Source organism: Nomascus leucogenys, chromosome 18 (genome assembly GCF_006542625.1).
Source record: "Nomascus leucogenys isolate Asia chromosome 18, Asia_NLE_v1, whole genome shotgun sequence".
Classification (NCBI taxonomy): Eukaryota; Metazoa; Chordata; class Mammalia; order Primates; family Hylobatidae; genus Nomascus; species Nomascus leucogenys.
The window spans coordinates 10,253,426-10,268,104 of NC_044398.1; the positions used below are offsets into that span (position 1 = coordinate 10,253,426).

Genomic DNA, 14,679 nt, shown 5'->3' on the forward strand with positions numbered 1-14,679 from the left:
TAATTATAAAAAATTTCAAAGATATTGCAGATTAAAATAGACGGAATATTATAATGAACCTCTGGGTACCTAACTCAGCTTCAACAATTGTCACCCCATGGTCAGTCATGACTCGTCTGTATACTGACCAAAAGTCAAACCCTTTTCTTGTATTATTTTGAAGCAAATCCAAGACATCGTATTATTATATCCTCATGATTAGTCCTATAAGAGTATAATATTTATTTGATAAATAGAGACTCCAAGGTTCAAAGAAGTGAAATTACTCATCCAAGGTGGCACACACCAAATTTAGAATGAGGCTTGGACTATGAGTGCTGGCTCTACAAGACAATCAAGGCATGTCTTCAGAGGGGTTACTAAGGCAAAGTCCCTGTGCTCACACTTGCAGCCACTCTTAGCCTTCCCTTAGCTACATTCAGAAGCTGCTACCTCTGATCTCTGATGTTTGTTTACTAACAACATGTGGCGTCTAAAGACTCAGTAGGGAAAGGTGACATTTCACCAGCGGAAGAGCTGTGAAGTGTTATATTCTTTAGCCATTGTTCCTTTAATCACCTTGCTTCCATGACAAAGTCAGCTGTTACCCTAAGGTACAACTCATCAGTTCTAGCTGAACTGCAAAGAGCTACTTGAAACACAACTCTTTCAACTGTAGTTTTCCTTGTAGTATTGTGAACACTGACTTCAAGTGTCAGTCTCCTTTGGATCTTCTACAGATTCAGTCTGGCTCTTTTCAAAGGCATGTAGCTCTTCAAGTAGCCAAAATTGCTGCAGGAGGGATGCCTCATCAGGAAGCTGCACAAGATATCAATGATGCGACTGCCTGGCTGCACAGGCAGTGCTGGCCCAGCTGCTGGGACATTGACAGGTCAGTGGAAAATGAGTGCCTAGGGTGAACGTAAGATCTTTAATTAGCATCACAGTTCTTGCAGTCATGAAGACAGGCAAGACCAGCTGATCCACAGTGGGACTGAAAAGTACCTGCCATTTAATGATTCACACTTAATTCAGTTAAAAAAAAAAAGAGGAAGAAAACTAGCAGGCATTTGTTCTACTTCACGCCTACTTTTTGGTTAAAAAAATAAATTTTGAACTCATTTCTTTGGCTTTGAAGCTGGTATGGCCTATCACTCACTTTCCTGACACACGGTTCTGATTTAGGATGCCATTCTGTTCAAAATGATTTTCACTGTCATTCACAGTTACTCCTCAGTCAAGTCTAAATTCTTCAAGTTAGCATTCAAAGTCGTCTAAAATCAGTTCCTGCTATACTTGGTCCAACTTGGCCTTTCCTGATTCCCTTAACTTATACTGCAATTAACAAACTCTCTGCAGCTTCTGGTAAGAGTCCCTCCTTTTCTTGTTTTACTGTCTTGCCCACACCATTTCATGTACCTGAGAGTTCCCTTCCCACTTCCTACAGGATCCTTACTATCTTAGAGCAGAGCATTTCTTTGAAACCTTTTCACAAATTAAATGGAATCTTTCTACCTTCCAGACTCCTGTCTTATTTTCTATACCTCTTTTGGGGGACCTGTAACTTTTTACCTAGTATTTTCTTTACCTGTGGGCACACATGAATATTTCTAGTGACAGAGATGCTCTTCCTTGACTTAACTCTAGTCAAGCTTCTCTGAATTCTCTTCTCATCTAGACTTTTGGCCTTCCTTATGTTAGTGTCTGCTTAGTTCAGTTTTAGCAAGACTCCTACTGGATCAGTTTAATGAAAATCCCAACCCTTACTATTAGATCAAATTCCTTATCTCCCACCCTGCCTTTCTTATCAATCTGACCTGCCTTTGGCAATAATCTTGTCAAGTCAGTTTAGCCAGAATTGCCCCTACCCTTGACATTTCCTCTTAGTAATTTTCTATTTACTGACCTCACACCTTACTCCTTGGCTATAAATTCCCACCTTTCCTTGCTGTATTCAGAGTTGAGCTAGATCTCTTTACTACTATAAAATTCCTTTGTAGTAGCCCCCTTTGGATAAAGTCAGCTTTACTGTTTTCTTACAAGTGTCATGTATAATTTTGTAGTTTAACACTAGTTTATCTCTAAGGACAAGATTACCAGCTTAAGGGATGAATGAATCTCACAGAGGAGGTAACTTAGTACTATGTCCATGAAAGCTGCCTAATAAAAATTACTGAGTAAATGAATGAATGGAGTGAGTGAATGAATGTGTTTTCAGGCTAGTTAAAAAAATTATTTTCTAGTTAGTTGTTTAAAATTATTTTCCTTGTCATTCTTTTTGTTTAAGAGTAGACTCATTTTGTCTACTTCAGTAGCACTATTAAAATACCTTATTTTTCCAGAAAAGTAAAATTCTCAATAGAATAAGTGGCTTGTAAATTGGGATTTGATTTAAGGATGTGACTAAGTCTCTTAGCTTTCAGAATTTGCTCTAAATAAGATTTCCTTTTTCTACTCAGAATACTAATAAGTGTAATGAAAGAGTTATGGTTGATACTGTGCTTTGCAATGTAGCAGAGAACTGGCATATTCATTTCCCTAAAATTAGAGCCACGCTTTTTTTTTTTTGATGCAGAATAAGGATTCTTACTTGCTTCCAACCCCTAGAAATTTATAATTAATGAACAAAGTCACTCAGAATGAGCTGTAGACCAAAAAGCAGTTTTTCAACTGCATAGAATAGTGTTGATCTCCAGTTGAAAAATGCTAGACAAAGGCAATTTTGGGGCATTGAGGGAGGGGGTGCCTCAAGAAAGGCAACATATGCAGTTGGACAGGAGAGAAGGAGAGGGATGCTGAGTTGCCATAGTAACATTACGGAAGGGAAATGAAATTACATGGGGTTAGTAATATTTTCCAATTCCCTTGATTTTTAAAGGACTCACATAATGAACAAGTTTCCCTTGGGCAGAATTCTAAAGCAACACAAACTGGCTAGTCCAGATCTCGTATTTCATTTTAGTGACAGTAATCTTATTAGTGAGGAGGGGAACTGCACGTTACTCGCTGGACAGAATGCTCTCATGTTAGTCTAAGAGCAAATCCTTGTACACGTCAAGGTCAAAAGACTTTCCGACCCGACTTTTCTGAAAAGCATGAAGCAGGATATTAAGGCATCACACCTAGGACTATGAAACCAGAATGTGTCTTTAGCAGGTCAAATTTGCTCAGTGTCACTGAAGTGACACAAATTCGTGGTTTGGGAAATATTTTCAAGAAGAGACATATTTATTTTGATTTGTATCCTTTAGGATACTCTTTCTTTCTTTTCTTTTTCACCAGCAAAATAAATAAATAAATACAAACTCCTCACTCTAGAGAAAGAAAAGGAATTCAAGCAGAGAGAACTCTGCAGATAGATCATGGCTGTAGAATACGATATAATCTTTAATTAAAAGCTGAAAACAATGAAAACAATGTAGAGGGTCCTTCAAGAGAAGAGAACTATGATGATAGTGAAAGACAAACTAAAGGGCACCACTTACAGTCTAATAGCTAAGCTCTTTTCTTTTCCTTCTTTTTCTTTCTTTTTTTGAGACAAAGTCTTGCTGTCACCCAGGCTGGAGTGTAATGGCACAATCTCGCTCACTGCCACCTCTGCCTTCTGGGTTCAAGCAACTCTCGTGCATCAGCCTCCCAAGTAGCTAGGATTACAGGCATGCCCCACCACTTCCAGTTATTTTTACATTTTTTTGTAGAGATGGGGTTTCACCAAGTTGGCCAGGCTGGTCTCAAACTCCTGGCCTCAAGCAATCCTCTCACATCAGCCTCCAAAAGTGCTAGGATTACAGGCATAAGCCACCGCACCCAGCCAGCAAAGCTATTTCATATTGGCATTTTCACCAAAAATTTGGACTGTGTCCTCATTTTTTTTGTGTTAAGCAGTTACCGAGATAGCTTAAGAGGTGAAATAAAATTTTTTGAATGTCCTCTATGTTATAGGCTCATTATAATTGTGATCTTATTTAATCTTTACAGCAATTCTATGAGAAAAGCGTCAGTAGTTACATTTATAGATGAGAAAACTGCTCCAGGGGATTCATGTACTACTCAAGGTCACATGGCAAGTACATAGAGTAAATAGATGAAATTTACATTCAGGATTGCCTCCCTTTGAAGGACTGGGTTCCTTCTGCTATGCCAAGCAACCTCTTCAAAAAATATAAGCAGTCAATGTTCTATTTAAGATCAAGAGTTCATTTCTGCCTTTTATATATAGGAGGGAAAATATATTAATTAGCTTCCTTTTTCTACTGCCATACCACCTATATGTTTAAATGAAAATAAGGTAAAATCCTTTTGTGTCCTCTGTACTTGGAAAACTACAGCCTTCATTCTGAGTCTAGAACACACCTTATGTTATTTGTATTGTAGTTTTCCACTCTGTTCTTTGTGTTTATTGTCCCTCCTTGCTTGTCTCCTTTCGCGTTGGAATTATTTAGTATTCTAATCATTGAAACATCATATATATCATTGGCTATCTTCTGATTTTTTTAGTTAAATTTTTTTTGGGGGGATAGTTGTTTTATAAATTAAAATGTGTATCTTTAACTTACTAGTGTGAATATTATAATATTACAAATTGTAATTCCTATAATGTAATAAGATAACTGTATATTATATATAATATTATATATAATAGAGAGTGTATATAGTATATGTTATATATAATATAGAGGATATAGTATATATCTAAATAGTATTTATTGTAATATATAGTATATATTATATACTATACGTGGTAATATATAGTATTATATATGTAATACTATATATACTATGTATATATACCATATTATATAGTATATATAATATAGTAAATTATAGCATAATATAGTATAACATAATATATATAACATTATATAATATATAACATACTATAAAATATAGTATATATACTATGTATACAATCAAAATATATGCATAGTATATATAATATAGTATATATACTATATATAATCAAAAGCAAAAGTCAGTATATATTATATATAATATAGATAATATAGTATAATATAGCATAATAAATTATAGTATAACCTAATATACAATATTATATAGTATATATAATACATAGTATTCATTATATAAAAAAGTATATTATAAAGTAATATTAATATTACATATATACTGAATTAATATACCACTTTATGTATAATGAGAATTCTGCAATATTATAATTATATTTACACTATTAGTTTTATCTTTTGTACTATATCATATATTTTATTTCTACATACTATTATATATTATAGACCTCACAATAGATTGATATTTTTGCTTCCACAATTGACTTTTAAAGAACTTAAGAAGAATAATATTTTATTGTATCCACATATTTACTACTTCTAGCTCTTCTTTCCTTTATGTAGACCCAGTTTTCCTTTTGGTATTACTTCCCTTAGATGGAAGAAATTTCTTCAGTATTTTGGTTAGTATGGGCCTGATGGTAACAAAGTTATGTCAGCTTTTGCTTGTATGAAACAGTCTTTGTTTTCCTTTTATTACATAAATATAATTTTTAGTAGATATAAATACCTTTTTTACTAGATATTTATATCAATCCATATAAGTAGATTGCTAGATATTTTTCATTCAGCACTTTAAAGATGGCCCATCATTTTCTGACCTTCAGTGTTTCTGATGAGAAGTCAGATAAAATTCTTATAATTGTCTTTCCCATTCATGATATGTCATTTTCTCTGGCTACTTAAATTTTTTTCTTTTTGATTTTTTGATTTTTTGTGTGATATGACTCTGTGTGGTTTTCTTTGTATTTATCCTCTTTGGGGTATGCTAAGATTCCTTGATTTGAGTGCTGCAGTTTATGATCAAATTTGGAAGTAAATATAAACTTATTTTATGCCTCATTCTCTTTCTCCTTTGCCTGTTGGACTACATTGTATCGATTTAGCCGACTTGCTATTATTCCACAGGTTGCCGACATAGCAGTGTATTTGATTTTTAATCTTTTTTCTTTCTGTGCTTTAGTATGGATGATTTCTATGACTTGTGTTCAAGTCCTGCATTTTTTTCTTCCTTTGTATTCAATCTGTTATTTATCCCATGTAATGGTTTTTAAAATATTTCTGATACTGTGTTTTTCAATCTTAGGATTTCCATCTGGTTCTTTCCCCGCATTATACTTATTTCTCCTATAGCTTAATATATTTATCTTAGTTATTTTAAATTCAGCAAATTTCAACAGTGGAGTCATCTGTGGGTTTGTTTCTATTATCTAACTTTTCTTTTGACTGTAGGTCATATTTTCCAGTTGACTTTGTTTAGTAATTTTAAAATTACATACTGGGTATTATGTATGATATGCTATAAATAATTTGGAACTTATAGCAGCTTGGTTTTGTCCAGAGCTGATGATTTTTCTCAGCAGAAGGCTTAGTCCAATGCAAGCTATTCCAGCATAACTTAATGCCAGAACTCTCATACATTTGAATAAAAACAGGATACGTGACCTCTGCATATTACGCCATCATAGTTTGTATTTCTTTCTATCATGCACCACTTATGAAAATTTCTTCTATGAATACATGAGAGAATTCTTGACTTTCCAGTTGGTAGATATTGAATAGCCTACTATAAAATATGATTTCAGCCAGGCGCAGTGGCTCATGCCTGTAATCCCAGCACTTTGGGAGGCCGAGGTGGGCGGATCACGAGGTCAAGAGTTCGAGACCAGCCTGGCCAATATGGTGAAACCCCATCTCTACCAAAAATTAGCTAGGCGAGGTGGCGTGTGCCTGTAATCCCAGCTACTCAGGAGACTGAGGCACGAGACTCACTTGAACCCGGGAGGCAGAGGTTGCAGTGAGCTGAGATTGCGCCACTATAATCCAGCCTGGGCGACCGAGTGAGACTCTGTCTCAAAAAAAAAAAAAAAAAAAAAAGAAAATTTCAAACATACAAAGGTGCTTTTATATGCTTCTTATAAGATGTTACATGTTTGAAACAATTTAATATTCACAATTTACAAAACACTAATAACTTCTTTTATCTTTATCTTTCCTTTGAGGAAGGAGGGTAATTAAAGATGGTTATAGTTGACAGCTATAGGGTAATTTTGTGTCTAACTGATGTAGAGCTATTTAAAAAAAAAATTAGATGTGAGCATTACCAACATACACTAAGAAAAAGTAGGAGAAAAAGCAGACAACATTCTGACCATTAGCACTTGGAACCACATAGCAATTATCTAAAATAAAACTGTCCTGAGCCTATGTTGTTGACTCTTCAACAGAACCAGGCATATGACATTTATTAGGTTGGTGCAACAACAATTATGATTTTTGCCATAATACTTTTAGATCTCTAATTTGGCAAGGGAAATGAGGTTTACAACGTAGTGTAAAAACATTAGGAGAGGGAGAAAAATAAAACAAAAGATGCTCCCTCCATGTTCTCAGAATGCTTTGCAACTGTAAAAAACATTCTTTCCTTCAAAGATATTCTCTCGTGTTTTGAAAGCTAGTGGCATTTCATGATTACTGGTCCTTCTTTTAATCTAAATGAATATTTTCAATTAACTTGTAATGTTTTTGACATAAAATGAAAAAACTGATATATTTTTATATGACATGAAGAAACATTTTCAGGCTAGTTTCAACTAATATAGAAACCCAGGGTCTTCTTCACTATTTCTAATGTTCTTATCAACCTATCTATTTTAGAACTCAAGGAGGAAGTATTGTTTTAGAATTTCTTTTTCAGAGAGACTATTCTATGACTTTGAAATATTTAATATTTTATTCAAGGATTTATTTTTAACTTTGGACAATCACATCCCTGGAAATATAATCAAGAGCAAAGTCAGTATCAATAATTCTTTTTTCTTAGTATTTAACCTGAGAAACAGAACCAGTTACATTTCTGGGAAAGCATGGGCTGAAATTATAGTACATCCAAACGTCCCCAACAGCTTCCCAGGCAGTAAAAATTTAACAATTGACAGATTGGAAGTGCCTTGAAAACACTTCATCTACCTGAGCATAAATACTTCTTTATTCTTGTACATAAACTGGATGCCATTAACTTCAGTGGAAAAATTACATTACCATAGGACCAGTATAAAGTCAAGTAAATTAAGATGTTTTGACAAATGTAATATTAAGAAGTATATCTTATTTCAATATATTCAGCCAACACTTACTAGGCATTTAATATGTACCAGGAAGCGTGCTAAGTATGCTAAGTGTGACAGACACTAAGATGACCACGTGCATCTTAGAGTTAAGGTGTAGCTTTGCAAGTAATACAGTGGTAATGGGTTTCTCCGAGGATGCAGGCAGTGGCAACTTGCTAGAAAGGCTAGAAGTTGGGAGGGGCACAGTTACAGTAACATTCTGGCAATGAGAGTATTGTTATTACCAACACTACTGGGGATTTTGCGTCTTCTCTGAAGCACTAAATACAAGTATAGCTGCTTCTATTATTAGATGGAGAGGAGTCAGTGAAAAGAGATAGAGAACTCAAGTCTCAAAATGGTTCTGATTTAGGGTCTATATTGAGTCTCTGATTGGTCTGTGAATTGATGCAGAGCAAACTAAAAATGACGAGAGACCATCCATTGCAAAGTATCTTCCTTCAACATGTACCAAATAGTCACGCTAGCTTTAAAGAGGGAAGAATTCAGTGGAAAGAAATAGGGGCCATTCTTAGCAAAACATTTTAGTCTATAAAGAAACGAAGCCATTGTGATCTTGTTGAAAAAATGAACTACATAAATCATTTTAAAATTAGAAAGCTGCATATAGACCAGATTGACAAATATGCCTAGATAGGTGTTTATATCTCAGCACATGTCCCACCACTATGACAGAGATTCTCTATATACTCACTATCAACAGGAACATGAGTTAACAAGCCAGTTGATATTAATTAGCATTATGGAGCTGGGAAAATGGGAAAGACTTTCCTGAAATGAGGTAAATAGAAACATGAAGGGTCTGGGGGCCGGGTGCGGTGGCTCACACCTGTAATCCCAGCACTTTGAGAGGCTGAGGAGGGCAGATCACGAGGTCAGGAGATCAAGACCATCCTGGCTAACACGGGTTTTAGTGAAACCCCGTCTCTACTAAAAATACAAAAATTAGCCGGGCATGGTGGCGGGCACCTGTAGTCCCAGCTACTCGGGAGGCTGAGGCAGGAGAATGGCTTGAACCCAGGAGTTGGAGCTTGCAGTGAGCCGAGATCACGCCACTGCAATCCAGCCTGGGCGACCGACAGAGCGAGACTCAATCTTAAAAAAAAAAAAAGAAACCTGAAGGGTCCGTAATTCCTCATATCCTAGCTAAACACCTCCAAGAAGATTAATGTGCAATCATCCTAAATTTTACAATAACTAATTATTCTTAAAGTTACAATTTCCAGTGCCCTTCCAGCTGAGAGGGTGAGATCATCAGGAACAACTTTCTATCTGTACTGGCTGGAAAACTATGACTCAGGAGGGTGAACTTTTCTCAGGTCACAATTTCACTACTTGCTAGTCACACTTAAGATTACAGATCAGGCACTAGGGTGAAATTAAATTCACTCATCTGCCTTTCCAGCTGGTAATATCTTGCTCTGATTCTACCTAAATTACACTGAACACAATTCAAGTTTACATCCTTGAATGAAAGAGCTCTAAGAATCTTCTTTTAAACTGAATCCTCTATTCTGTGAGCACCCAGGCAGGGCACAGAGCAACAGGAACGAGGTCCCTTACAGTGCTGTCCTCTGAGGTGAAATCCGGTGATGCTTTCCTGCCTCTAAAACACAGGGGATAAGTGTGTAGCAGATCAGATTTATTGAATGCAAGCAAGGTTGCCATAATAGTAAGTACTTGGTGGGAGGCAGATGGGTAGATAACGGTATCTATTTTCTCAGGGGCTACGAGACTGGGTAGTTAGAACTTGTTTTTGTGACAAATTCTCCTTTCTATTTTTAGGCTTGCCCCCATGGCTTTCTGACATTCTAGCCCACTCCTTCCCTTTCACCCACACACCCAATCACTACTTCATCATTTCAGCAGGAGAGAAGGGACATTTTGATGAAGAGAACACAAAACAGTTTACATATTTCGGGTATATACTATAATTTCTCCCATTTAGTCTGCCAGAAATTCAGTCTGTGCCCAACTGACACCCTTCCCCAAACCCATTCCACTCAGGACAACTGCAGAAGAATGGCAGGCTTTTCCGTTCTCTGGTTCTCCATGTCTTTCCTTCACATAATACAGGAGGAATGTAAATCCAAGTCAAAACTGAATGGGAGGTACAAAGGAATCTGTATCTTTGTCGAAAATAAGACAGCCCTTCGGAACAGGGAGGCAAAGTGGCACAGAAACCAAGTTGCACACCAAACTTTGCCTATGTAGATTATTTCCTATCTTTGGTACTTTCATGCAGAGGAATTTGTATGTTTTTCTCCTGGCCCTCCCCTGTGACCCTCTATGCCCTCTAAAGATGGGGCCTGAACTTCCTATGTATCCTTTTCTCCTCCCATTGAACCAAATAGGACATGTAAGTGTTTGACAAATGATGAAAAATGACTGACAAATCATCTTGCTGTTCTGTTGATTTACCATATCAACAGACAGAGAAATAAGGTAATTTCCAATCCATATACCAACTGAAATCTGTATATCCAGGCACCTCTTCAAGCTTCTCTTTTCTGCGTGTCTTGGTAACCCTCGTTTCCCTTCGCAAAGATTCCTCCTCTTTACAAATGTTCCTTTTCCTCCATGTGATAATCAGGCAACAGATGCAATGCATCTCTACTTTTTATTCCTTACAACTCCTTAAATAGCCTGCGCTTAGCAGAAGACCCCTGCCATTTAAAGCAATGGTTCTAGCATTCTTTACATACTGATAATTGCTTCTTACTGGAATGATGCAAAATCACTTCAATAAGACCTATATTCAATTTACCTCTCCAGTAAGACAGTCATTTAGGGGTCGGCCTTCCTCTTTCTTCCCTTTTCCTATTTAGAAAGTTTGTTTCTTTTAAGGTACATACATGGTTTCCAGGTTCAGTGGTAATCAAGAAAAAGAAGTCTAGGTCTCCTGCCTATGGCTGGGCTGTCTTAGGGTCAAAGTACGGAATACAAACTAGACCTTTTGTTTCATAAGGGCAGGGGAAGTGTTGTGGTGTCTTGCTCTGTCACCTGCTATGTCTGGTCCACAGTAGACACTCAATGATCATTTATTGGCTGAGTAAATAAATGCAAGGAATAAAAAATGAAGTAGTAAATCAAAGCACTACAGAAATTAAGCTGAGGTTACCAGGCCAGTTTTAGGAACATGGAATCAGAATTTTTAGAGGAGGGAAGCACAGGATTGCAGGAGTTGCAGTTACAAGGAAACTACTTAAAACCCTGCGATAGATGGATGTTTGTGGTGAGACCACCTTTTGATTAGATTGCTTCTTGCACAAGAAATATTGAATAAGAAAACCCGTGGCTAGAACTTTAATACTAACTGGAGCTCTGAGATATGCTAGCAGTGGCTAGAATTTATTTCTGGCCTACTTCATGCCAGCACAGTTTACAAACATTATCTTGATCGTTGCAACAACCCTACAAGGTGGCCATTAATTTTCTTTATTTTCAGATAGAGAAAGTACAATCAGTAAAGTTAGATAGCCTACCTAAGTCAGCTAGCTAAGTTTAGAATGTGGATTCAAATCAGATTCTAAGTCTTGGTTTTTTCCCCTACCCACAATGCATCACACCAAAGAAGCAACATGCCATAAACACCTAGGTTAGACATATTTGTGGGTTTTTATAATTTTTTAATTAAAAAATGTTGTTTTATTTTGTTTTAGAGACAGGGTCTCACTCTGTTGCTGAGGTGTGATAAAAGCCTACTGTAGCCTTGAACTCCTGGGCTCAAGCGATCCTCCCGCCTTGGCCTCTGAAAATGCTGGGATTATAGTTGTAAGCCACTGGGCCCAGCCTTTAAAAATTTTTAATTGGGGTAAAATACATACAACATAAAATTTACCCTCACAGTCCATAAGCGGACACTTCAATAACGTTAACCACATTCACATTGTTGTGTAACAGATCTCTAGAACTTTTTCATCTTGCAAAACTAAAACTCTATACCCATCAAATAACTACTTCCTCTACCCCCTAGTCCCTGCCAACTACCATACTACTTTCTGTTTCCGTGATTTTCACTATTCTAGATGTCTCATATAAGCGGAATCATACAGTATTTGTCCTTTTGTGACTGGTATATTTCACCTCAGCATAATGTCCTCAAGGTTCATCAATGCTGTAGCATGCAACAAGATTTCCTTCTTTTTTAATGGCCGAATAATACTCCATTGCATTTTAAAATTTTAAAATTCATTCATCTGTCCATGAACATTTGGGCTGCTTTTACCTCTTGCCTATTGCTGCTATGAACATGGTTATGCAAATATTTTGAGATCCTGCTTTCAATTATTTTGGACATATACCCAGAAGTGAGATTGCTGGATCATATGTTAGCTCTATTTTTAATTTTTTTTGAGGAAGCTCCACACTGTTTGCCATAGCAGTCACATCATTTTACATTTCTACCAGCAGTGCACAAGGGTAGACAGATTTGTTTTTAAATAGAATAACTTGCAGTTTTAGTAACAAACTGACCGAATAGCTTAGCTTACAGTGTCTTGAAAATTAAATGCAACAAAAACTCTAGAACTTTTAAAGCCAGGTACCATTTAACTGTGAATTGAGTATTGATAAATATAGATGGATGGCCATACCATTTTAAAAAGAATAAAAGTAGCAGTCATTTTTCAAGAGACTATAACAAATAGAACAGAAAATGAAGCTCATGTTGTATCAGCACAAAGGTATTAGGAAAAGTATTCCCACTTCCTGAATATAAGTAGAAGCAGGTGCATAAGTTGCACACTTACCCTGGTTTTGGCATCAATTTTAGCTCCTCGATCGAGCAATAGTTTTACCATATTTGCATTTCCTCTTTTTGATGCAACATGTAAAGGAGTGATGTCATTCTGGAAAGAAGAGGAAAAAGTACAGATTTGATATTTTTGGTTTCAACAAAACGTTCCTTTCTAAACTTCCCCCAACATATCCCCATTTCCCCCTCTTCTTTTCTAAACATCCTTTATGAACAGTGTGCTTCCTAATACTTCTGACAGGAATTTTCTTCAGAAGGAGACTTTAAAAAGGAATGAATTGTAAGGGAATCTGTGAGGCAGGGTCCAAGTTAATTTATTTCAATCACTTGAGCTGACTGATGGATGAGGTGATAATTTGTTTTTTTGCTAAAAAATCCTGCATTTTTAAGTCAGTGTATTTTTCTATAAATTTGAGTGATACATACTGGCTAGTGAGTGGTTGACTAACAAGTAGCTGATTAAGTCAGTACAGACTGAGTTTAAAGGAGTGTCATGTGACTTGGAGCCTTTCCCAGGTTCCGTTGGGAGCATCAGCTTGTCAAGGAGAGACAATAGGAACTCAAACTGGAAAATCTGTTACTTCTATACATAGTCACATAACTTCCCATGCCCGTGGTGCTTAAATGTGTTTACAGGCATTTGTTAGCAGTCTCATGAAAACTGTAATTCTTATTTGACAAATATTTGAAGAATAACCAGATTGTTAGGATTATCTGAAATTCTAATTGTGTTCTCCTTGATTTCAGTAGTAGGCTACCGTAGTTATTCTCCTCTCCAAGCATCTTACAGGCGCTATGATTGTTTCCAGACTGTCAAGGAAATGTATGCATACATTGAAAACAATTCCCTAATTTCTTGTTTTGTTTTTGTTTTTTTTTTTCTTTTTAAGTGACAGAGTCTCGCTATGTTCCTTAGGCTGGTCTCAAATTCCTGAGCTCCAACGATCCTTTCGCCTCAGCCTCCCAAGTAGCTGGAACTACAGGTGTGCACCACCATGCCTGGCTTCTTATTCTTGTGTAGCAGCAATATGAGTTTAAATCCTGTTGTTCACAAAGAATCAATTACATCACAAATAAACTAGGCTCACAGGGATTATGTATTTATAATTTGATAACTGAAACAATATAGTAGCTATCAAGTATTGATCACTTCCTGCATGTGAGGGACTATGCTAAACTCTTTACTATCTCATTTAATTCTCACAATCCTCATATCATCATACATAATCTGAATTACAATCCCCATTTTACACATGCAGAAACAGTTGGCAGAACCAGGATTCAACTCTTCAACACTTAAACTCTCGAATGCATGATCTTAAAAAACACAATAATGAAAAGTTTCAACATACACAAAGTTTGGGCAAAAAAACATAATGAACTTCAAGTGCTCCTTACCCTGGTTCAGTAAACATCAACCTTTTGCCAATATTATTTCTTTTATGCTCCCTACTGTTTTTTTTTTTTTTTCCTTCTGAAGGAGTTTAAGAAGAGGAGAAAGAGAATTCTTGGCATCATGTTATTTTACCCATAAATACTGCAATTTAATTATCTCTAACAGATGAAGACATCTCAAAAAATCACGATACCATTATCATAACGAAGAAAGTAAAAATAATTCCTTTATAGCACCCAAGACCCCCTCCATGTTCAAATTCTCCCATTATCTCCAACTATCTCCATTAGTCTGCTCAAGTTGGAAGGTCGACATATTGCACTAGGTTGAGTCCTTTAAGTCTTTCTTAATCTCCACAGCTCCTCTATCCCACCTTTCTCCCCGCTGCGTTCA

At 36.3% G+C, this 14,679-nt stretch overlaps 1 protein-coding gene across 1 annotated transcript in view; it reads right to left on the bottom strand.

The window, feature by feature from the left end:
- ANK3 (ankyrin 3) overlaps nt 1-14,679 on the bottom strand; it is a 366,342-nt gene that overhangs the window by 195,525 nt on the left and 156,138 nt on the right. The window contains 1 exon segment of the mRNA XM_030797694.1: nt 12,886-12,984. Within this exon segment, the coding sequence (XP_030653554.1) occupies nt 12,886-12,984 (99 nt within the window).